This window comes from Saccoglossus kowalevskii, chromosome 10, assembly GCF_978046115.1.
Source record: "Saccoglossus kowalevskii chromosome 10, keSacKowa6.1, whole genome shotgun sequence".
NCBI lineage: Eukaryota > Metazoa > Hemichordata > Enteropneusta > Harrimaniidae > Saccoglossus > Saccoglossus kowalevskii.
In genome coordinates this window covers 28,450,395-28,477,924 of record NC_140650.1, presented here as the reverse complement: position 1 = coordinate 28,477,924, position 27,530 = coordinate 28,450,395, and the positions used below count along the sequence as shown (strand labels likewise).

At 34.7% G+C, this 27,530-nt stretch overlaps 1 protein-coding gene across 2 annotated transcripts; it reads left to right on the top strand.

The window, feature by feature from the left end:
• Positions 1 to 1,124: 1,124 nt before the first annotated feature.
• Positions 1,125 to 27,530, top strand: LOC100368746 (uncharacterized). Of its 2 annotated transcripts, XM_085504463.1 has the most exons (6): positions 1,125 to 1,334; positions 14,470 to 14,809; positions 23,258 to 23,922; positions 24,196 to 24,358; positions 26,358 to 26,502; positions 26,930 to 27,530. In XM_085504463.1, exons 1-6 carry the CDS (start codon positions 1,330 to 1,332, stop codon positions 27,064 to 27,066), a joined length of 1,455 nt encoding a protein of 484 aa, XP_085360589.1. In that variant the 5' UTR covers positions 1,125 to 1,329; the 3' UTR covers positions 27,067 to 27,530. The 2 variants fall into 2 exon arrangements, with proteins under 2 accessions (XP_085360589.1, XP_006820718.3); XM_006820655.3 differs by lacking the exon at positions 1,125 to 1,334 and having other exon boundaries at positions 14,174 to 14,809.

Sequence of the window (27,530 nt, the reverse complement as noted above, 5' to 3'; positions counted from 1 at the left end):
ATACCTAATTTGGGGGATTTTTTTTTTATTTTTTCCACGGAAATATCGAAATTATAAGGCGAAATTTCGAGAAATTTCTCTTTTTGTTACGCTTTGAATTTGACCCTAATGGGCGTCCGTATTTTTCAAAAGGGTTTTCCAATTAAAGATACTTGACGACGGACACGCTTAAATTGCTGATCGAACATTCCATTTATAATATCAGTTGATGCCCAGACTGCCCTCAACGGCAACTGATTCTTGGGGCGCGGGGCGGTAGGATAAGAACACACAATTTTATTTTGGGATATTACTAGTAGGTTTTGCACTGTATCTTTCACATATACTTTGCATATTTGTCGTGGCGTCTTCTCTTTGCTGTTTATGTTATTTCCTGTGCCTCTGATTGTGAAACGATGTTGATGAGATGTCGTTCTTGTTGGAGTTTTGTGGCCATACAGTGTGTGTTCACGATTTCATTCACGTGACTGTTTAGGTCAATGACCTTGAGAATCTTATTAGAAATACCGATCGTAATTTTACAGCCACCGCGAATTCCTAAGTTGCTTCAAATGATATATTAATTTAGTTTCCACGTCAATTAATTATCCATAGAGCTCTACATTTTCTGCCAATGGCTTCTTTTTACTGCTTTTACAATCATATTAACATATATTGTAAAGGTAATCAAAAAGTAGAATTCATATTTGTTTAAAACACATATTCACATAACTCGAACTTTACGCAAAAGAGACTTTCACATCACAATCATATTAACTGGTGTTTTACGTAAACATGAATCATATGCAGGTCATATTTACGTCAAAATCAAATCATATGAACAAGTGTTTTACATGAAACATAAATTACATGAACGAGTCTTACATTAAACACCAAATATATTAACGAGTGTTATTCATGAAATATAATCATGTGAACAATCTAAACAAATTCACCACTTTAATTTTGATCATTATTATACACTGATTGTGACCGCCCTCTCCGAAACCAGTAATGCTGTATTGTTCCGGCGTACACATTCATTTCAGATCGATAGCGGGCGTATTTGTACACATCAATCCAAGCGGCCGAATTTATTACTCCGTAACTTAGTAACGGACATATTCAGTAACACTCTTCCCTCAACATCACAGCCCCGGCACGGACATGCGCCAGGTGTTTCTTTTTCTTAACATTTGTTTCGGAGTGTGTCTAATATCTTGACTGTTTGTTTTAAATCAGTTAGGGGGACTGTTTATGAACAGCCTATTCCACAGCGAAGTGGTTATGATGAACTCCAATGCAACGTTTTGAAAAGTCGCGGTTTTCGCTGAACAAGGCATCAGCCAAATGAGGTAGGTTGGTAGGATAATATAGATATTTCCAATGTGTATATTATTGCAAAGCATATTCGTGGTATTTGCCACAATAGAATCTGCTAGTTATGGCACAAAGCTGCCCGTCTAGTATAATTTCCCACTTCCCACATGTACATGTGTGACATATGACATCAGCAAATGGGTAACTATGGGCGAAAAGATTTTGATTCGTCGCCTTTGTACATGGAAAGACGGTTTTAAACTAATCAACCGTGTGTGCATGACATCATATTCGATTGCATCGAATGACTATATAGTGTAATTGAAACAGACAAGTGACGTACATATTTTCCTCAACAACGGGAGATGTACACTCACATTAACATTGTTTTTACACAGTCTGTGATGAATTTGAAAAAAATACTTTGACAGACTAAATTATTTTAGAATTGTTATTTTCAAATAGCAAAATGCATTATTAATAACCGTAAATCAATAATCGCGTGTTAATCACCAATAATCCTATGATACGCGTGAGTATCACGTAATGTTACCCCATTCCACTCCACCATCCTCATCATAGTTCATCGATGTCCACACTTACTTCCCGGCTGTTACGATAAAATTACGAATAATCTTTTTTGATTAGTCACGTTGCGCGCGAAATTAGTGCATGCTATATACTATTATACAGAACACGTGATCAATCAAATTCTTGCTGCACCAGACAATCCCACGTTGGCAAAGGGGTGAGATTAACTATTGATTTTTAGTAACTTACGAAAAACCCGCCCAGAACTCATTTTGTCTGCATACCATTAAAAATTCACTGAGATGTTGTTTAAACTGGCATTCACAGTGAGATACAATACAGTTCTTCTGTGAACTTTTTTGTTACACATACAGGCAGATATGGTTTTTATATTATGGTTTGTCATTAGGGCCATATTTATAACCATAATAGAGTAGTTTTACGACATTTCTTAAAAAGTCACTTGCGAAAAAAAAAATCGCCCACGATTATCGCACGAATATTGTGACACATGATTCGAAACTCTGCCGAGCCTTACGATGTGTGACGAATGTGTATTGAATCAAATTGACCGCCCCTTCGATGGGCCACTGTAGTGACCCACGTGTCGTGCTTAGAAGGCGCGTTATGTTCAAATTTCCTATATTCAAACTTGTGGTTGTAAAATATAAATATAAATGGTAATAAATGTTAAACGCTCATTTTTTGTATTTTTTAATTGAAATTTTCATAATTCTAAATTTAAATACTAATAATTCATAACTCGAATGACACATCGTATTCAGTTCCTGTAACATTGTTAGAACTGAACAACAATGATTTAATGTCATAACAACGTACCAGTTTAACACGACTTCTGGGGTGGTGTGAAGGTTGTATATAACGTCAGCAGCAACCGCCTTCTTCAACTTCAACTGACTGGAACCTTCAATGACGCATATAAACTATTACATTATAGACTGAGTCCTTACATAGAGAATGCATATATTCTGTGTATGTGTGTTAATCTCCGTGCACATTTGTTTTTCTATTTTTCACACATATCCTTCACATTAATTGCAGAGCAGACTCAATGTGGAAAATGTCATTTCAGAATAGTCTGAAAACTGTTTTTGTGTACAACGAGTTTATACATTTGTTATAGAAATAATATTAAATAACTGCATCTCAATCATCTGAGTTTAACAGACGCAGCTGTACTGGCACGTGGTTTAGGCTGGTCAATATATCACACACTTCGGGAATACTAGATATACACACAAAGAAGCACAATCTGATTTAAACAAGATCCTAGTTTAGACTTTTTTGTTTTGTTTGTTTGTTAATATAATATAATTATTTTTTTTTTAATATATATTTTTTTATTATTTTTTTTTCAATTTATTTGCTGGTATTTTTTTTTAATACTAGATATACACACAAAGAAGCACAATCTGATTTAAACAAGATCCTAGTTTAGACTTTTTTGTTTTGTTTGTTTGTTAATATAATATAATTATTTTTTTTAATATATATTTTTTTATTATTTTTTTTTCAATTTATTTGCTGGTATTTTTTTTTTAAGTTTTGGTAATTTCGACTTCGCGATATATATATATATATATATATATACATTAACTAAAAAAGCCCAAACTAGGATCTTATTTTAATCAGATTGAATAAAGCAATTGCGGGCTTAATGTTACTAAACAATATAAGTCAAACCAAAAGTAACTTTAAAAAATAATAAACAAATTAAAATTGTTGTTATCGTCAATGTGTGTTTGTTCTTTGAAAACCAAAACAATAAAGGGCTAAAGTTGTTTTTCACTGTAGGTACTAGTAATGTCATGTTCACGAAATTTATGTTAATTTTACATTATGTACAGCAGATTACTTTATTGCACACAAAACATAATCAGTATTTTCATTACTGATAACCAAAGCAAGTTTTGCTGTTCGTTGAGTATTCCACATGGCATTCTTGTGTGGAATAACATATACTGTAAGCCGATTATTGCTGCTTTCATCTATATTTATTGTTGGTGTTCCAATAGGTGGGGAATGTTCTAGACCTAATATTTTTAATCAAATGTATCAATATCATATACGACTCACCGTGTATCCTCAACGTCTATTTTAAAATTTTAAATCTGCATTTCAAATATTAAGATCAGAAAATTCTCTTCTATACTACGTGTGTGTTTTTTAATAAAATTGTTAATGAATTCAATAATACCTTTGATTTTATCGATGCTCCCTTTGCTTTAAAAAACAAATACTTAACTCATATTATTTTCTTATTTTTAGGATTACGTCTTAGTAATTTGTTTTTGTCATGTATCGTTCGGTTGTCTATGATGTAGCTTTAATTGGGATTTGTTCATGTTGGAAGAGTTACGAATAAAATAAAATAAAATAAAATAAAATAAAATAAAATAAAATAAAATAAAATAAATAAATAAAAACAGTATGAATGTGCTAGAAAGTGTTGCTAGTGCATTCGAATCCATTATAGACGTCTTCCCTAGCAACCTACACTGGAATCAAGCATTCATGAAGCTCAACAAATGCTTTTCGCTGGTATTTAAATATCATTTATATATGACCACAAAAATAGTTATACAATTGATATCAATCGAGCTATGACTCGGGGTGGTTATCGCCATCTAGACAGAGTGGCGCGCTCTGGGATAGGATGTCTCCTCAAATTCAGCTTATTGGGTTATTAGCTGAATAGCAGCTGTGAAGTTATTTGGTGACTTTTTTATTTACATGGCTTCATAGTGAAAGTATCAGGTTTACAGCATAGGGGTATTTGTTACGCGCACAATCAACAAAATATGAAATATCGATATCACTTCTACTTCAAACCCTTGTTGTTTTTTCCGTTTTCATTCCGACTTACGTGTAACATTTAGAAGTGAATATGGTGTGTATTAGTTTCATATTTCCAAGTTGTCATTGGAAAACGTAATGTAGAGACAGCGTTGTAAACACAAACGGCAATATTTACATGCAACGTATCTCTAACTCTCCAGTTTTTCTCCCGCAAAATCTACATCGTATTAAAACAATTCTGCACCAGATTTAAGCCTGGGGAATATGTTGGTCAATACGATTACGATTTTATTCTCCGGATCATCTAACTAGTTTGACAGCAATATTTCAGCACCATGATGATTTAATGGAGTGTCATGAATTTGTTTTTGCGTATCTGTTAACCGACTTAATTAGTTGATTATTAGCGAATTGCTGTGTTATGTCTGTCATCGTGTAGGCCTATTTGAAGTTTTGGACGGAACTTGGCTCAGTGATTTGGAACTAATTACAAGATACCGTCGCTATTCTGACATCCGTAGTTATTAATGTAGTGAACGATTAATCAAAAGATATGACGTATTCAGTACTTAGTGTGATTGGCTTTATGATTGAAGGTTACGCCCTAGAGTCTTTTTACTGCATTGTAATTGGTCAGAGTTTGGAAAATGAATAAAGAGAGTTTGAGTTGGTCTTGGCGAATACTCCACGACAGACGCAGCCCGAGAGAGTCCAGGGGCGAGCCTTGAGGCAGTCCAGTCTTGGGCGAGTCTTGGTTCAGCCTTGCGAGAGTCTTGGGGACTTTTCCCCAGGGCGCTGTGTCTGGTAGAGTGCTCGATTGACCGACTAAGACGAGAGCTGAAACGTATTTCGTTGTGTGTGCCTTATTTGACTGTAAAGTTAAAGTGACTTTCCCGATCCCGTACCTCAAGGGGAGGAGATAGAGAGACGAGACGAGTTTCCCCCCTGGCAAGCGTGGAGAACCCCAGAGAGAGAGAATTACCCCTATGATAGGAGCATTATTCATTATTATCACAATATCGCCGGGTAATAAGGAAAATTCATCATTTTCTGTGATCGCGTTTACGGCATAAAGTTTACAAATCACATATTTACATATTCAAATACTGAATTCAAGTCCGCGCATGGCAATACTTACAAAACGTGGCAAGCGATCAATAATATTTTAAACAAATCATTTGAAACAATCCCGCGTACTTTAAATTCCTTTACTCAATTGCCCTGCAAAAGTATCCTGACAAAAATAACAGATATTGTTGAAGAGTTTAACCACTTTTTTTCACCAATATCGGATCTAAACCCACGTATTACATAACTGCCCCGGACGACTATACTCAATATTACTCTTTTTATTTTCGACCTGTGAATGAGATCGATATCATCTCTCACCCCCTTGTCCACACTATCAATTGTGCTCTTTGCCAAGGTATATTTCCCAATGCTCTTTAAGGTAGCGAGACTATTATTTGTGTTGAAAATTACGATTTTCACATTTATTTATTAATTGATGAAATGCACTATAAACTTTCATGTGATAAAATCAACATAACATAGAATGTTATGTAAGTTGGTTAAAATGTAGATTTTCTGAAGGGAAGCAAGGCAGCCTCAGTAGTGTTTTCCAAAATCAACAACACAGGTTTAATCTGTGTGCCTATAAGTTTCAAAGATAAACTCAAGACAAAGCAATGTTAGGATGTGTTATCAGTAGCTATCTGACACACAATGAGTGTTTCCAAACATTTGAGTGGTTTTTCTCCGCCCCTATTTGTTTCACAGATTAGTCATTTGCATATGAATGTGTCAGACACAAGGTCACACAGCCACTGAAAAAAATCATTGATTTTGGTGTTTTCATATGCCGAATTTTTCCAATTATAGCTATCCCATTCCTTTATTGTTTTGGTTTTCAATAGCCTTACACATTTGGATGTCCCTACACATGTTAAAACAGACCTTGATGGGAAAACAAATTGATTGTGCCGATAAACAAGCTTGAAAATCGTTGCTGTTCCTTCATGGACGTTTTCTAGGAGTTTATGTTTTTCAAAATACAAGGTCTTTAACAAAAAATAACGTATACTTATTGTCGTCGGATTAACACCAAATTTGCACAGCTTTAAGGTGACAGTGAGAGGAACTTGAATGTGTCCAGACAAACTATTTCATCGATTATTTACCAACGAGTTGTGGTTTGAGTTGGGGGCAATGCGACTAAAACAGTAATTGAAATTCAGCACACTATTTTTTAAAACGCGTTGCTTGAATAAAACTGACCAGACACATTCAATTTACCAGACTATTGAACAACTAGGAAAAGTGAAAAAAATACTTCTTATCGCCAGCATAAATGCGTAATTATTTTTTTTTACAGAAAAAGTAATTTTTCACCTTTGGTTGAGTAACGCGTCGTAGAATGCAGATACGGGCATGCAAAATACACTTGTGAAAAGCTTGAAGTCTGGTGATTCTAAAAACATATACTTTCCTGGGTCTATTTGTAGTCATTTAGTCACAATTAGAGGATGAAAACAAGTATGCAAATAATAGTCCCGCTACCTTAAATAGCGAAGGTCATTTATAAGAAAGGTTCTGCAAATGATGTCAACAACTATCTTCAATTATCCATTCTACCTATCTTCAGTAAAGAATCAATCGTCAATAAGCAATTAATAACATTTCTCGAGAAAAAAATCCATACTCATTGATACTCAATTTGGCTTCCGAAAAGAACCCAGTACAAAACTTACCTTGGCTGACCTGGTGTCCGACATAGCTGACAAACTGGATCTCGGCCATATCACCTTTGGTATTTTTATCGATCTAAAAAAAACTTTGACACTATAAATCATGAAATTGTGTGCTGCAAACTAAAACATTATGGTATTGGAGGTCTTCCTCTATTATGGTTTAAAAACTACCCTTGCAATCGCCAACAATTTGTATGTATTGAAAACATTTCATCTTTGCGGGGTTCCGCAAGGGTAGATTCTAGGCCCAATCTCATTTTTAACCTATGTTAATGATCTAGTCAATTCTACCAATTCCTTTCATTTTCAACTCTTTGCAGATGTTACTAACCTATTTTAATGTATTCAAAACAATCAAATCAATCTCTCAGAAATAGATATTGACTTTCAACGGGTTCGTGAATGGTGCAGTGCTAACAAACTTACTATTAATCCTGAAAAAAATAATTACATGATAATTAAAACGCCACAACGATCGGTCCTTACTCAGGGCAGCCTGGTTATTAACTGGTCACCGATAGAGGGCGTATATGTCATCAATTACCTTGACGTCTTAATTGACCAGAATATGTCATGAAAAGCCCACAATGAAAAAGTTATTGCACCAAAAATTGGATTGATTTTACAGCTACGTCTAAGCATATCCTTATTCCTTATTATTACATAATGCCTGGAAATCTGGGGTAATACATATGCAACTCTACTTCAATCGATATACGTCTAACAGAAAAAAGAGTACGCCTTATCACTTTCTCTGATTCGTATTCCCATGCTGCTCCTCCTTCAAAAACTAAGGATACTAGACATTTTTTTCACTCTACAAACTTGTTTATTTGATCTGTGATATTTTGTTTTTATTCTTTACTTGGTGTCATTAAACTATGAAATTATATATTCAATTCAATTTGGTATTATTTAATAGCTAATTACAGAACACAATTTTAGTATTTTCAACAAATAATAATTTTATTTATAATTGTATTTTGCGCGTGTACATACCATAAGTTTGCATATGATATTCAAGATGGACTTTATTGTTATCAATGTTCAAGTTAGTAAACTGGATTATACATCGCTTTATTTCGTTTGACCTAATCATTGAACTCATTTTTATTATAGTTATTATTCTATTGTCGGTGTTTCAATGTTAAATTCAGGACAATAAGGTGAATACCACATACTTTTTTGTGAATTTCACTATTATTTCAAAATGCTATGAATACAATGTGACAACACAAACTGAAATTGAAAAAAAAACTACAAGTTAGATTGCTTTTTGTCGGAAACGACGGTATTTATAATGGGCACTATAAGTTTCGTGTTCAGTTATTGGTAACTTGTAATAGTGTCGTGCATGTGTGTACATAAACCACCATATTATCCCGCTATATGGGATAGTTTTAAACATGATAAAAATTTAAATATTGATATTATTAGGTATTTGTACTAACATTGATATTAAAATCTTTAGAAATAAAAAGAATGACTTGATGCAGATTGTCGTAATGGATGCGAATGGGATTGGCATAGGAATGAAGTAAATCCGTTTCTAGTGAGATTGTTTGAATGAAGTAGTGAAATTTACAGTCTGTGCTGGAAGCAGCATGTCGACAAGTGGGTCCTTCTTCTTCACAACGCAACGAACGCACGAACACACTCCTGTTACTCATCTCAACCATGTCTTGCTTGTTATTCTGCTGTATTTGTCATGATAAATCTGGATGACTGAGACTGACTTACCTATGTAATCAATTTTATTTGACGCATGGAATTCCGAACCACGAAATGACAATGCCCGCTGTATAACTGGAACTGGAAGTCTCACGTGGTTGTATCCTTGGTTGATTGCCGTGTGAAACAAGTACAATTAATTTTGACACAAACTCGTATATTAATATTATTACAATTTTACGCAAAACGTGTAATTAATGTGTAATGAACACATTACTTCTGCAAATTTTGCCAGTTAGCTACACATTTTCTAATTATTTTTTTTTGAAATCAGATGATTAATAATCAGATTTAAAGATATACCTTAATAAGTAATAATATATCCATCTTCAATATTATTCAGAAAGTTCTATTTTTAAAAGATTGACATTTTATTGAAAATGCTATGGTTATTTTGTATAAATTACTAGTACTTGAATAAAAATATATTAATTGGATGACTCTACACTGGCATTATTATACCATTAAACTAACTTGTTCTTGTTGAATTTACTCTTTATACAGTAACATCTGTCTAGGACAGTGCCTATACGTTTTCGATCAATAATTGAATCTTGATACGTTTGTAAGTTCTTATTAAATTGTCAAATGTTGGTAATTGAATACCAGATGTACAGATAACTGTTGAACTTCGTTGATAGTTACTCCATTTTCGGCATAACAATGTGCGCTCTTTTGGTGTCGAATGTCACATCTAATCTAATCTACTGCCACGTTCTGTCGAGATATGAACCATGGTCCATTATATAGAAACGTATATTGAGTTGTATGACGCATTGATTTGTGAGTTGGTATGCCTGAACAAGCTGATGTGAGACGATCTACAATTTGTTTTTACTTACAATCAATAAAATTCCAAAACAAGACAATTAATACAAAAGAAATTATGAGAAAAGCAAAGTAAGTTACATCAACATTTAAACATTTACACACACTAAACAAAACAGCCATTACGAGAGTCTCAGTAAAGCAAATCATTGCAGACTTTAGCCATCCAGGTAGCTAGTCAGCAGGCTCCACTTCAAAATTAAATTAGTTTCACCTAAGATTTCTTTTTCAACATTTATTTTCATCTTTACATTTTTGATGCAATGTGTTAGAGAAGGGGGTAATTTTGTATAGCGACTCGTATTTTATATGCCGAACTATATATGTTTGACCAATTACTAGTAATTAAAAACATCACGTGTTGTTTCTGTAAAATTGAAATCAGAGGTACTTCTTTGTACTTGTTCACATGCATTATCTGCCAGTCATTTTACCTTCTAGGATCTTGGAATTGCATTCAATATACTCACATGTGTTAAACAGTCTGTTTTGATTTTATTATATTTGTAAAATGTTCGTATGACATTAGGTTACCATTGTTGTTACACAGATGACCTATGCAGTTTACTCCATGAATTAACCGCTGTCAATGAAATAGTGAATTTCCATCTACAAATATATATTCATTATTCCACAGAATTTCCAATCGCACATCAACTGGGGGGGGGTGATAGTTTAACTACTTCCAAAAATGCACAATATCAGAGTAAAAAAAACAACGGCAAGAATATTTAGATGAGTCAAAATTACATTTCAGTAGAAATTTAAACCCCCAAAATAGCATTTTTCTGATTAAAGCCCAAGAAGCACGGCATTTTTTTTATATGGTGTCATTCTCTATTCCGAATAAATCTAGTTATTTTCGAACATCCATCTGTTGCCATTTTGTCTTAATCTCGCTCCCCAGAATCAGGAGTTCTGTTTTATCAATGTTCACTTCTAAGCCTGAAAAAATGTAAAAACTTGCTAATAAAATTGGTAATAAGCTTGATTTCCTATACGGCTGGTGTCGTCTGCAAAATCTGAATAATTAGGTACAAGAGAATTTGGTAGGTTTATACTATTAATTTGATCATTAGCTCGAATGACATTAACCAATATTAACTGCGATGACGAAAAGCGCAGTAGACAATGGACAACCTCGTCTGGTACCTTTGGACAATTTAAACTAACCGGTAGAGTGAACCATTTAGAATCTAACTTTCAAACTGTGACCCATTTTTTAAACGATTCCCTAAAGTTGAACAAATCAAGGTTTTTCTGCAAAAAACGCCCATTCAAGAGAATCAAAAGCGTTCATAAAATTCACAAATAAAAGGGTCCAAGATTGGTTATTATGCTCACAGTAATTAATAATATCACTGATTAGTCTAATGTTATCAAAAATATTCCTCGGAATAAAAGCTGACTAATCTTCATGAATAAGGAATGGATCCAGGCACGTAACCATAATTTAGGGGGACCAGTGCATCCCCAATTTCAGCCCAAAATTGCGTGGTAGAATTCAGGTGATAACCCATCAACCCCAGGTGATGTTTTGGGAAGAGTAAATGGTGGTGGTCAAGTATCAAATTGTACCAACGCTTTTTGTATTTGGATAGTTTCTTAAAGTATTTGCATTTGCCCGCTGTCCATTTTCTGCCATTGACACGCAGATCGCCGCAAACCAACCGATGTGCTGAATAGCGCCACCTGTGTTGACACAATGATTTTCTGCAGACTACAGGCGAATGTTGCCTAGTCACGTGACAGATACAGCACCTGCGGGTAATGCCTGAAACAAGTCAGGAGATGGACTTTTCATGTCCCACAGAAAAACAATGTATCATGGGTATGTTTGTAGACTAGCCCATAGACATGACCTTGCTCCGTGAAAAAAAATAACGGTAAACGGTAAACAACGCACTGACTGAGAGACTATATCGCACATGTTTTGGACAATGTGATCAAAATGAGGATCTGACCCAATGCCCTTATAAATCCCGTCAAATCTCGTATAAGTTAGTCAATCACAGTTAGCCTTTTATATGGCGTACTCACTGGAGAAAATAATTAACAAACAATTACAATGTACAAGATGAACGTGAGTTTTATTTTGAAAAAACAATCATCTCATTCAAAGGTTGACCAGGGAAAATGCCTGGCCATCATCCATCTCCAGGACAAGCGACTGCATAAAGTTTACCGGTGTTCGGTCGAACCGGTAGAAACAAATCGCCACTACCGGAATAATCACGCAAAATAACGACCTAAACTGGAACCACTTAAGCCACAATAAAATCATAAAAACCATACATGCTTTTCGTTGAATTTAACAATGATAAACCTACCGAATTCGTGTTTTTCCCGAACGTTTTCATCGCTAAAATCGGTAGAATCCGCCATTTTATTTGAGTGTGTTCTGACCTGTGTCTGACCGGTGAAGTCACCAGGCGATCTATAGAATGGGGTCTATGATTGGTTGACTAAACCAGTCAGAGGGGTTCTTGCTGTAATCTCGTTATATATATGCGTTGGTTCAGATGAATGTGGCGATAAATAAGATAATATAAAATAAGATTACATAATAATAAGAAGAACAATTACAAAATAATAAAATAGTAAAAATGAAATTATATAAATTTGAATTAAATTAAATTCACGCAGTACAATACATAAGATTGGAAAACATTTTCTTTCAAATAGTTGGAAATTTCGAATAATTTTTCGCAAAATATGATTTAAAGGTTGACATAAATAAACGATAAAATCGTGTATTCTGTGAAATGTGAAGACGCGGCATTTTAACCGACGACATATTCGTAATCACCACCCAAAGAACACCAGTAATGAGCATTTCCATAAAGATTACAGCTGTTATTATTTAAATTATTATTTCTATGATAAATTATTCAAATTAAATTATTGGCCCATCTTTTTTATTACATTTACTATTTGTATTATTAATCATTGTTCAACTACACTAGTCGGATACATTAAAATTACATGTATATTATCATTATATATATATATATAAAACATTAGGTAGATCAAAATTGTGGGTTATGTTTGGCGGGTAGTTGTACTACAAAAATTGGGTTAGATGCAGAGAAGCGCTTCTATAATGTGAATAGGTTACTCGAAGGCATTCTGAAGCTTCGGTATGTAATGAAGACTAAGACGGTTTTTGAAAGACGTATGATCAATTGCAGAAACGCTCTAAATCCTGTTCGTATTGGTGACGGTGTAAATCATCGTAGTAATCGTTCGATTTATTGAAATATTTTTAATTCAATTGAATAGATTGGTGTATTTGTTTAAAAAAACACAATGAGTTGATTCTTAATAGTTTTCAAAGACGAAATCTGGGCGCCATAGTTTTAATATACCAGCTAATTTGAATGATCCTGACTCACCTTGAATTGATTTTATGCGCATACACATCATGTTGTGATGAAGAGTGAATAGGGTCATGAAATAATCCTCAAATTTGTTTTTCACCGTGACAGTTTATATTTGTAGACAGATGTTACAGTTTACGCAGTTAGTGCTATATATAAGAAATATATAATACATTTATGTCACAGGATCGTGTGACAATGCTTAACGCATGCATTCCAGTAGTTCAGTGTAGTACTCAATTAATACGTATAACTGTGACAATGACAATATTCTGTAAATGTCACTAACATCAAATACAATATTATAGTAACACGCTATAACATTACTACTCAGATTCTATGAAAAGGTGCTCAGTAAAATAATTCGTGAAAAAAAAACATACGGTACTTGACGTGTTTGTCTGGACAGCTCAATTAAATTTTAATTCATTTGATATTACGTATGTTATGTATAGTCTACCGTCATAGGTGTTGATAGAAGAGAATTGTAAAATTGTCTGCTATAAATAATATTTCAACAATTTAATAATTAAATGATTTATGTGATTTTACCAAATTTGAAACAAATCGAGGGAGTTGAACCATATTTGTATGAGTAAATCTAAAACTGTGTTGTGTCGATTGTGTCAGCCATATAATTGAACTTGGTTGATTATCACAATTCAGCAGGCGCAGATTTTTTATTCATTTCGAGCATTTATAAATTAATACGGTATTCACAATGGACCCACACAAACACACACATATGCCCATAATCCATCCCTAGTTTTGAGAATACCAAAAATGCTTCCACTGAATAGTGCACAGATGTTGACAGATCAAACAGCCACGTGCTACATGTGTCATCGATGCGTGCAGTTCAAAATAGCTCAACTCAACTAAGTTGTCTGTACTAACGTCGAAGAGACACTACACTGGTTTACATTATTGAGTACCAATATGCGGGATTGAAAAGCGTCAGTTGGTATAGAGAGCGAACGAATTGTGATTTTGGCTGACAGTTTTAAGAGCACGAGTAGTGGTATGAGCAGTCCTGACCTCTGTCATACGTACTGTCATACTGTATGTATATAGTAATAATCAGATATTGAATAGAAATATCCAGTCATGTTCGGATTTCTCTCTCACAGAAAGTTGAAGAATTCGTTTGTAGGGAATGTCTTGATGTCTGTCGGGCTCTCGGTGACGGTGACTTTTTTCTTGATGTCCTTCTACTGCACCTCGCCCAAGTCGACACGTGCAACAGTGCTGTACGATATACTGATGCGGTGCGAGACGATGGAGCACCCGCCAGAAACATGCGAAAACGCTAGGGCCGAGTGGTCAGGTATGTTTGCGTCAAAGACACTTATAGACGATGAAGTAACTCTAAAACGCGTTGTCGCTGATAGCGGTGAAGAGCCGACAAAATATGAAAGTAGTCGTGGAGATATGCCAGAAAATGGCGAAGAGCCACAAACGTATAACGAGGTAAGCATGCGATAAACTGTGTTTCACAAAATGTTGTGTTTCTATAGATACAATTAGGTATGAGTTCTAAAATAAATCGTGTAAAAGCTCAGTACTCGCATACAGTACCCAGACATATGTGACATATTTCATTAATATTAATAAAAACCTATCTAGTTTATATATATATTATGGCGGGTCTTATATGCGATGTAAATATGTATTTCGCCAATGAGATTTACATACCAATATTTCCAATAGATTGCTCAACTACATTGGCGTGTTGAGATTCGTTTTAGGTAAATAATTCTTGCATACAGACTCACAATCATTTATTATAATGTAGTGCTCGCTGACCGGAATGTGATTGGATTACATTACGCACAAACATGTACACGCATATGTTTATATGTTATACATATGTGACTTTGCATACTTGATCAAGGATAACAACGCGTTTATATTGGCATTTAAGTTGTTATCTGTTGTCAACTGCTACAAGTGGACTATACCAACACTTCGCGTGTACAGCCAGTCAGTCAATCAGTTCATACACAACACTACACGGTTTATTACATTAACACCGTGCCAGCGTGTTTTAATCATAGGACCTATATCGTATAGACGGGGGTTCATGTAATCCTTTGCAGAGGACTGGTAGACCAAATCAGAACATAAATCTGAATGGATTAGTTACAGCTGCGCTGAATTCTGCATATGTGGCACACAGAGTGAGGTTGATTTTTTTTTTTTAAAAAGACGAAAGCTTCGTGTCAAATAAAATAGTTACTCTGCAAAATGTGTATGATTTGATGAAAACATGAGCACGTCCAATACATATATCATCCCTACCTGTCAAATATCCAATTTATATTTGTTAGCGACATAGTTCTGATATCGTCGGATACCATTCTCATTTCGTATATGCATTTAACTTATTGCTATTTGCTACAGATACGACTGATATATATATATTAAATATTACATAAAATAATAAAGCCAGGAGAGTAATTTAATGATTAGTTTGCAATTAGGACATTCCTGTAAAATCACGAAAATATAGCTATGACAAGAAGTTCAGAGGTAAAGTGTTAATCATAAATACAGTAAATGTTTACCAAATATTTAATTATATACATGAACATCAGAATACAGATTGGACCGTGATCGTAACGCAGAATGTGAATTGTTAATGTAGACGAGAAATAGTTCAGCTGGCGTTGAAGTATTTTAACTTAATTTAACAGAAATGAATTCAAAATTGTTCAGTACTCATAACTAGTTCACCGCGTGAACTCTGTTATAATCCGTCGCCTGAGAAATAAGTATCCGTTGATGTCAGTATCCTAAGTATAATACCTTCTGACGTAAAATTGTATTGTGGTTGAATCGTACACCATCATTGTTATTATGTATTTGGATTGTCAGTGGATTATATACCACAGATGTCAGTAATCAAATATAGATAATACGTAATATGAACTATAACCCTGGAAGCTGACAAAAACATTGCATTATATTTTCTCAGCTGATCCTAGCTACTTATCTATTTTTGTTGTTGTTCATTTTATTCCCTCCAAATCACATTCACAATTTCCATTTCGTTTTATTTATAAAGCCTTCACCACAGCTGTGATATGGTTATGCCTCGTCACCAGTAGAATGTGATTGTTCGTGATATATATTGTTTTCATCACCGAACACTCTGGATAACCACATAAATTCTTTCCACCCTCTAATATGGATTTCAAAAATACTGTGATGTTATATTTTTCAGATATGATTTTAAACAAATGCGAATATTACAGAATTCTAAACAACGTTTAGAAAATGTTAAAGAAAGATTATATCAACACCAAGAAAGATTATATCAATGATATTATGTTTGAAAGATAAAATTCAACAAACGTTTGTTTTTAAAAAAATAATGGTTTACCACGATACAAGTACATTGTATCATGGCACAAAAGCATCTATTTTGTTACTGATAAAACTGATGCAAATAAGACAACTAGGTTCGGTGGCCATGTATTTCAACAAAGCACCGTATTAAATTGAAAACCAATTCTGCTTTTGTGATAGACAATTAATTTCTCATTTGAGAATTTGTCCAGAAACTTATTATAGTGATGCACTTGTCATCAGCAATCCTACCATCAATAAATTACCTTTCTATGATATGTCAACCTAACCTTGAAATCAAAGAATCAAGTCATATATCGATGACTTTAATTTGACTCTAAGGTTAAACTTTCTATTAGACTGTATGACAAATAATTATTAAATCTGTGCAATTTGCATAGATTATATCGCATATATTAATAGCGATAATACAGAGTCGGTTACATATTAATATTTCAGTTAAAATATGTTTTAGCCAAATTTTTAATATATATGAAATTAACAAAGATTAATCCGTCATGGACTATAAACATTGTGCACTTTTGAGTGGAACATGAAATTGGGCACAATCGTCCTACCTGGGTACGTGATAAATATCTGCTATAGTATTCATTGAGTAACGTCCTCTATGCAATATTATTCTAATTATGATAAAAGCATAACATTTGGTACATATGTAGGATTTGAATGCTCATCAAAATAAAAAATTAACGCCCACTGAAGGTTAAACTACAGTTTCAGCTTCAGAACATCCAAATATGAAATAAAGTGAATTGTGATATTCATTTATTCTACATTGGCCGCAAAACCAATTACCTTTTTAATTTTTCAATAAGTGTTTGCGGAACAACATCTTCCAATGTTATGTAGAATTTGCATTTAAACAGTTCTTTGTTTAAAGAAGTCCAATAAAAATCTCATATTTCTAACAAATCCGCTGGAACAAGATTAAAGAAAGCTTTAGGATAATTGAAACTGCCAAAAAAATCTAAAAGAATACTGTCGTTCCTGGTAACTGGAAATCATTTCTTTATATAGCTGAAAACATAACTGAACATGTATTCCCCTTCTGGCTATATACAAGGGGCGTTTAATTAATGTTCAAGTACTGCCCCTGACCCATTTCCCATAGCAGAAAATTAATGAAACTTGGCACAGTTATTAGTCTTTCTCTACATAGAAACCACCCAGAGTTATGCATTTCTCCCATCGTTTGATACAGCTCTGGACACCGTTTTTGTAGAACACCCCAGGTTGGTCCTCCAACCATGTCACAACTTCTGAAATCAAGGCTACATCATCTGAGAAGCGCTTTCCTTTCAAAAACAACTTCATGGCTGGGAAGAGATGAAAGTCAGAGGGTGCAAATTCTGGAGAATAGGGGGGGGGTGGAGGATTTCATAGCCATACGTCTGTGCTTCTGAACTGCCGACATGCGAGTTGTGTACCGGATTGCTGTCCTGCAAGAGAAGGATACCTTTGCTGATCTTGCCCCGCTTCTCTTAATTTCATCAAATGTGAAGCGTAATAGGCTCCTGTAATTGTGTTACTCTTTGCCAGGAAATCTGTCATCACTACTCCGTCCTGGTCTCAGAAGACTGTGATCATGACCTTGCCAGCGGAGGCCTGCACCCTTGCCTTCTTTGGATATGGTGAGTGCTTCCACTGCATTGACTGGGATCATAGTGTTGGACACAAGTTTCATCCTGTGTAATCAGTCTTTTGAAAAACTTTGACTCATCTTTTTGGCACATCTCCAAAATCATCCTCGAGCACTCGACGCGGTCTTGCTTCTGGAGTGAGCAACCTGGGAATCAATCAATATGAATATGCAAATGGTCATGAATGATAGTCTCACAGACCCTGTACTAATCTTGACCTCAAGGATTATTTGGCGAACAATGATGCGTCGATTTTCAAAAATGGCTGCCTCAACTTGACTGACAGATGCCTTATCAATGGCAGAAGAGGGATGCCCAGGTCTGAGAGCTGTTTCCATAGACTTCCGGTCATGTTTGAATTCACGATGCCAGCGTTTTACAAGATCATATGGGGCATCATCACCATAAGTTTCTTTCATTTCATCAAAAGTCTCCTTTGGTGTGCGTCCTTTCAAATACAAAAAACTGGATCACTGCGCGACACTCAACTGGCTCCATTTCACACCTGACTCAGTTCAAACACCAGTAAATCAGAAACCCAATTAGTTCAGAGCTGTTTTGGCAACATAACCCATAAAGATGTAAATCATTACACATGCAAAATTAAATCTAGATCAGACAACTGGAAGTGGATCAGGGGCATTACTCATTGAACGCCCCTCGTAAACTTGTGGGGGATCTGTCCCATGGATAAGTTTTGTATTGCACTATGCAATCTCGAAAATACAGACGCTAGCCTCCTACTCCATGCAGCACGTGTTAGAAATGGCCACTTTAAAATCATGATGTTGTCGTTCTGTTGGTTGCATGTATTGGATGATTGGCTATTCCAGGACTATGGCTGTCATTCGGAGGTGGAAAGCACACAGTAGTACTACTGCTCAGGGTCCGAACAAATGCAAATCCTTGCCATTCTTTCATGCCTGTACTGGACATGGCACTGTATCTACCTTTGTGACGTGGATCTGAACATAACATATGCTCCATAACCTCTCTGCTACACCAGTCACAATCAGATGATAAGGTCTAAGAGGAACGATTTGTTGCTTTTTTGTATAGCCACACATCCCCTCACAGTCAATGAAGCTTGCCAAGCATGTTAAAGATCTACTGAGAATATTCAACTCAGGATGCCTGTTTGTAGCACTTCAAACAAGCTACCTACCGCATGGTCATGTCTGGGAATAACCAAGTCCAGGTGAATGGGCAGTCAGTTGGGATGAGGGATTAGACCACCTGCCAAAGGCGTCATAATCATGCCATGAGTTAATTCATTGTGAATACCAAAAAGCCTGCAGAAGACTTTGTAGGTGTTTCAAGGCTCATCTTTGCTGTATTGGACTTTTGTGGTAGGAATTACCAATAAGGAATACGAATTTGTATATATTTCCCGTATTAGTGTTGTGTTCTGGCAAGTAATATGATGGCTTAATTATCGTGTCACGCCAGATACCAGGGACCGTTACATTCGCAACAAAGACACACACAGATCTAGGATTTGTGTCAACCTCTTGTCTCGGCGCTCTCTGTGAACTGCTGAGGTTCCTTTATTTGCCTATTCAAAACCATCGCACCTTACATGACCTCCTCACATTCTACTCATATAGTCGATCACACAAAGTATTTAACATGTCACAATACGTTTGATTAATTGCTCCCTATATTGGGCAGTAACTTCTACATCAAACTTCCACAGAGACTAAAACAATATTCCATAGTTGACATTTATATCCGCCATTTGTTCCACTCACTGATCCCACCAACCCCCAAATACGCGTATGAATCTGATCATGTCAGGCTATGTGAAGGTGTGGATTGACATCGTCCAGATCTTCCATCAGGTACCAATTATCCAGGGGTAATCAGTGAATGTCGCTATAATTGCCAAAAGCGGGCTCACATCTAAATACACGGAAATATAAATCATGACAGTAACATGTAAAAGCAAGTCATGATTTATAATATATATTTATATTATTTTATTATTTTCGTTTACTGGTGTTTAATCTGACTCACAGGTATCTTATACATTTCTGCATTTCTTTGGCAACGAACATCTGGCGTATTCAAATTTTCAAGGTGCTTTTATTATCATATATCAAATTAAGCGTGGTATTATTTTGTTACTGGTGACAGTGATATTGCAGATGCATCAACGTTTTTCATATGAATGTTTACACCTTGGTTTATATCTACATCTTTGAAATCCAATTTCTTTGACCGGAAATCAAATCTATGACACCATGATTAACATATATGCTGCATTTTATGGATATATCACAGTAAAAAGTTTGGCTAGTTTTGTCAATTTTCAAATCTTTAAACCTAGAATAAGATTCAAAGTAGGCTCCCTCTTATTTTGATAAGCATATTAAATTCTACTTATGTATTAAATGTTGTATCATAATTTGAACAAATACTGCTGGACTACTAGCTGTCTATAGTGTATAGTGTACAATTAAGTGACTGTAATTTTTACTGAAAAGTCTAACTCTGTAATTATTCTGGTATGTATTGTGCGTGTGTTTGCAATACACAGCAATGAATGGTGTTGTATATTTTACTCCCAATTACGAGGTACCCGTGATAATGTATATGTATTTACGTAGTAGCTACGTGCGTGCTACACTGTATGTTTATCAACCCAAACATACACAGGTGTACATCTACAACACCCTAATGGGAAATGGACAATAAAGCAATACAGGGTAACCATACAACAGGACATTAATAGCAGTCACTAAACGTTATTCATCAGTGATTAGAACTGGTAGTAGTCGACGAGATCGGTGTCGCTTTATGAGATATTGTGGCACAGTAAACCCATGTGAGTGTCTACTTGCGGTAAAAACGAACAGCGTGGGTAGGAAATATTCGTACCTTCTGCTTAGTATGAAAAATCTCAACAATCCATTACTATGTTAAAAAAAATACTCAAGCAGCCAGAAACTTAGAGTGTAACTGATAATTTTGTAGTTTTGTCTTATTAAACATATAGCATCGACAGCATGACATATGTCGATAGTTTTATAGAACTTTTCAATACACTTTACATATCAATGGTAATCAGGAAATTCAATTATAATACGTTGAATTCAAAGGGAGTGTGTGCCTGTTTAGATGACGTGACATCACACGGGATTATTTTATAATGACAGATTACTTGCAGCTGTTATAAATCATCATACAAAGAACATACAAATACAAATACAATAAGGCACAATTAATTATCAAATAATGACTTAAATGTGTCATAAATCATGGTTCTGAGAGTTTGGTGAGTGCACTAACGTTATAACGAATGGTAGCATTTATATTCACATTTTGACAGTGGATTAAGGGCTAGTCTAGTGTCATTGGTACAATATAGGTTACAATTAATTAAATAATTGATATACACATAAATTTTAATTCATTCCATATATGACATATCTTGACAGTTAACTAATTAAAAACAGACAATAACCGGAATTCATACAAATGGTTTATATCAACAAAAGACCAAATATTCACAATGACAATTACGGACTGGACAGAAAGTACAGAGGGGTCGGTGCATAAAACACTGACCATTCACAACATGTTTATAAATATATATAACCTCCTAACTCACCTGACATTATATATAATGTATATATCATTATATATAACGAATCATCTTGCTTCTAGATAGATACCATTGGAAAAAGCACTATTTTGCATATTATGGTTATTATGTAACATAGCAATAAATTCAAAATACTCAAAATTTTTCACATAAATTTGCTTTAGCTCAATACTAATTTATATGAGCATTTTTGGAATAAATGACGTGACATGGCACAGAGGATTATTTTATTTATGGTATAATGACGGATTACTTGCAGCTGTCATGACACGAATTATAAGTACACATATTTAAATGTACATGTATATGAGTCTTAAAATATAAGTACAATGAGGCTGTACAATTTATTAACAAATAATGACTAAGACGTGTCATGAATCAACCTTCTGAGAGGTGGACGATTCTACTAATGTCACATAAGTTAGACTGTATCATGCATTATATATTATATAAGGGATTTAAATGTTGATGGTTCGTATGACATTTTGATTAAAATTTACTTTTTGAACTTTGGATCTACATATAGGCTTCTTTACTGTGAACAAATGTCCATATCCTATGTCATATAACCCCAAAAATGGGGGACAATGTATTGAAATGGTTTTCGATTTAAAATCTTTTGTTACAAGGCCATGAGAGAAAGAACTAGTTTTCGATTTAGAACCTTTTGACATAAAGCAATGGGAGGATGAAATGGCTTTCGATTTAAAAGATTTTGTTATAAGGCTATTGGAGTATGACATATTTATAAACGCTCTAATGTAGGGCCACGGGAGCTTGAAATGTTTTTTTCGATCAAAAACACCGATCCACAGATATGAAATGGTCTTGGATTGAAAACCCTCTGGTGTAACACTTGAGAGAGTCCTCTTGCTTAGGGCATGAGTGAATAAAATAGTTTTCTATCGCAAACTATCCTATATAGGACACATGAAGGATTCACAGTGAATTTTCAAATATAATATACTATAAACGTTATGCATGCGTGTTGACTCTTCGTGTATGTGACAATTCACTGCTAATGTCGTAACGGAAATTAAATTGATTACCAACTGGGCTACCAGTTAACCACTATCCAACCAGATGTTAACATTGTAGTCTTTTAGGGATTATTGTAGTGGTCTTGTGAGAGTGTGTCAATGTGAGAGTGTGCCCTACATAATGCACATTATGGAAATATACCAAATGTTGTTACGTTTACCCTTAATGTGTACACACCTTGGTATGAAATGAAATACTATCACGTTAATTATCAGCATAATGAATGTTTTTAATACATGTTTCTTTACAATGATCTAGGATGCAGCAGATTTTCCAGACCCTCCCGAGATGCCTAAAGTTATCAGTAAAAGAAGATATTTGTTTCCCATGCAAACGCGTGGACTTGGTCCCAGTGTACAGTATGAAAGTTTTAAATTGGCTGCAGCCTTTGCTAAACAATTAAATCGTAGCATTGTACTAGTGCCATTCTTCCATCACCGTGGTCACGAAGAGGCGAGCTCTCGGCCATTTGCAATGACGTACGATGCGGACGTTTTGAAAAACACAGTATCCGTTGCCAATGTTAGAGAATTTATGAAGGACTGCGATAACACAATTTCTGTGGCACTACAAGCTCCTCAGATCGGAGGGAGACCTGCAGAAGAATATAATACTTTGTTCCACAAAGAAAAGGAAACGTTAGACAGTATATTTGGCATTACCATGCCTGGTCCTGAAACTATACCTAAAAGTAAAGAACATACTTTACAAATGATTGCAGACAGTGAGAACGTTCCTTGTGTAGGTTTGTATTTTCCTTTGGACTTCGCCAGTCTAATCAATTCAGATGTTCTCTTGTTAGAAGTGGAGAAGGGTCTCGCACGACCACCTCCGATGAAAGAAATGGCAGATGTGGTAATGGGAAACATTTGTGAAAGCGGGCCCTTTGCTACCGTTCATTGGAGAAATAAGTCCGGAGAAATGTAAGTACTCACTACGACGGCATTAATCTGTATCATTACGCATGATATATATATGACCTAATGTGAAACACATTTGTTTCGATTTCAATTGTATGGTAATTTTTTTTTTAAATATTCAATATTTGTTTACGTATCACCATTAAATAACAAAATTGGTTGTCCTATCAGTTTTATTACGGCCTATGCAGTGTTATAATATTGTCAGTCAAAATGTACTCAATATAATAATTATATTAGAGAACATTTCCTAAATTATAGTTTACTTTATTGAAGTTGTACGGCGGGTGCAAGATCTGGATCCATCGATCCAGCTACGTGTACAAAGAAGATAAATTACCTTGCAAAAGCAGCAAACTTGTTGCCTGAAGCAATAATGCACGCAGTGAACGAGTACAATATACAGTGTTTATATATTGCACATCCACCATATGCCAGGGTTAGTCATTTATTTATTTATTCATTCATTAGATCATTCATTCATTCATTCATTCATTCATTCGATACATCTGAAAAGAACAATTACTGGTAACCTGAGAAAGCGCAAGCAACAACCTAAGATTGTGAAACATTTATTTAAACCTTTCCGTAATTTCTTTACTATTATATATAATTGATTTTTGTATTTGGGTTACATTTTGAGCACTAATAATAGTGGGTAATAAACTGTGTTAACCAATATTGTATATAACAATGATTCTCTCTATTTAAGAGGACCTTGATTCATGTATTGAAGGGCGCCACACGTGTTCACTGACAGTTAGTTTGCCTCGATCTTGACAATGTATTTAAATTATTGTACTTTTTTTCCTGGAAAACAGCTGTTCTTAACATTGTTGAGCCAAAAATAATATTTTTACCTAAAATGTGTGTGATATGATAATGAACTTTTTGGGCCAACAAAAAATAACAATGACCACATCATACGTTCGAATATTTGCTTTGTTTCACGAGATGAAATGGCGGGAGCTTTTCCTAATCTAAATGTAGTAACATGTCAAATGCTTATGGTTTCTGGGGATATTATGACGTAGTTACTCTATATACTAAAAGAGAGACTATGATTCTATATGGAAATACGCATGGGGAGAGTCCACGGGATACCATTGGACATTTATACTTAATTTGTTTAGGCACCCGATTTTTTTTAACAATTTGCCAACAAGAAAAAAATGTAGGAAAAGTACAACTTATTAAATATGCGTTTGTGAGACGTTAATAACGACCAGTAAATGAGAAACAGATTCCTTTAATACAGATTCCTCGAATGTACACAATGTAGGTTTCCCTGTCCACTATAACGCTCGCATCATTGAGTCCAAAAATCATATTGTGGTAAAACCGTAAACTGAGTATTTTAATCGGAGATAATTAAAGCAATATACGGGGAAATAAAGTAATTAAATTCAGCATCACTACCATCACTAGTTCCCGAACCTCCCCCCTTCCCTGAATCTTACGTTTATGACCATATATATGCTGTTCCATTCAAGATTTGCCGTTATTCACTATCGTGAAATGCCATAAATATATACATTGCCAAAAACAAATTGGTGTGTTCTATTTAATATTAAAGTTGGACGAATATGATAAATGCGGCCGTCAATTGATCAACTCACGTTGCAAATTGTAATAATAAATGATATCATGCATCATATATTTAAAACTCAACTATTCAAAGAATTACTAAATGCAAAATACTGAACACTTTAATTAATTACGTTTCATTAATATTAATCATTCATCAATTTTTTGTGTCAAGTATTTTCGAAATAAACTGAGCAATATAAGTGCCGTGACATACCTAACTCACTGCTTTGTGGCAATGTATTGTGGGTGTTTTGTGATAGAGTTAGCCATGGTAACGTGGCACTAAAATGCATAATACATAATACATACATAATGCATAATACATACAAAATGCATACAAGGTTAATTTCCAGAATATTATTGTCCTTGTTATTACAAATGATAAAGTAGCGTATTTCCGAGTTCAGAATTCATATATATATACTGAAACAGTTTTAGACAATTGTCTGGGCTGGTTGTGGATGACACAATACATATTTGTCTATGCTTTCTACTCAAAATGCTAAAGCTTTGATGAATAGCGACACAAGAGAATGCAACAGAAAGGACAATTTATATAAACGAATCGATTACACGCATATAACGGTGTATACTGATAATCTAAATTTAATTACACGTATTTGTAATCGCTACAAAATCGGGTTTGAGTAAAAATAGCCGATATCTAACAACCAAATGAGACAATAAAAAGTAATAACAAATATATGGAGGCACCAGCAGTGGCAATGCACTGTGTGTACACGATCGGTTCCAGCCATAGTTTATATTGCAACATGCTGTCGCACACATTCTTCTTTAAAGCATATTTATTTAATGCATTAAAATTAATGTTAATGTACTTTTTTCAGAAAATAGACGAATTACTAAAAGGTAAACTACCTCGAGTGTTCTCACGATCAGACATCCTGGCAAATGTCGACTTGGCCAACGGACCTTTCTCTCAAATAAAGGATGAGTATTATATGTCACTCTTGGAACAAGAGATGTGTGCCCGTAAGTAAAAGTTGTCATTAATTAGTATAGTTAGAGGGGTCCGTAACCAACACGTGTGTGTATGTGCATAAATTGTATTTGCTGAGAAAACAACGCAATACAAAACGCTGTATATAAAAAGATGTATTAACGTGCATTCAACAGAACGTACTTTAATTAAAACTACATTTTCGAGTAGTCAACGTTTGCTGTATTATAAAAATGGACAACTTTAATGTTCCCATATTACATACTCAACCGTAGACCATTGGATGATTGACACTTAGATCATGAACACAATATAACTACAAATGACGTAAGCATTACAAATCAGTAAAATATCACGCGAGACATTCATGTCGTTTGAGCTCATCTATGTAGCAGTGTTTTTTTTTTTTCATGTTTAACAGCAAACTCATAATTACATAAACTGTTCTGATATTTATAGGTTCTGACGTCTTTCTATCCTGCCGTAAGTCCGCTTGGTCACGTGTAGTGAGAAATGAACGTGAGGCTCATGGACGGATATCGATATTCTTGGCTGATTTGCCAGGAATACCACCTGAGTTTACTAATCTAATCTGAACAATCGAAGCAAGATGACAGTAGAAAACACCATCACAAATAGTAGCCAACGAATCATAGCTCATTCCTGATTTCAGGTGTCAGATAAATAGGTTACTGTATCCACAGTACGAACATAATGATTAATGCATCGTACATCTATTTAATAAATACCACTTTACCATGATTCAACGATTTACACTAGCCATTTATTATAATATGCAGTATTGTAGCCGATAACAGTTTCCGATAATATCGTCTACATAGCTGTTCTTACCTACGCCAACAAAAATGTACATTAAATTATGGAAGTTTAGATTACCTAATTAAAATGTCAGGGTCCTTTGTATATACAATTACCATAGATTCGACGATTATTACAGATGTTATGCCGAGCTACGTAAATAAACTATCGGAAACAAAGCTAACTAATCTTGTCCCTTCAAATAAGAGATTAATTATCAATAAAAAATGTCACTGCTCAA

Excerpts from the sequence above, each read along its gene's own strand:
- LOC100368746 (XM_006820655.3), top strand. The coding sequence starts at position 14,447 with ATGTTCGGATTTCTCTCTCACAGAAAGTTGAAGAATTCGTTTGTAGGG. Across the intron at positions 14,810-23,257 it reads AGCCACAAACGTATAACGAG|GATGCAGCAGATTTTCCAGA; the intron begins GTAAGCATGCGA and ends ACAATGATCTAG. Across the intron at positions 24,359-26,357 it reads CACATCCACCATATGCCAGG|AAAATAGACGAATTACTAAA; the intron begins GTTAGTCATTTA and ends TACTTTTTTCAG.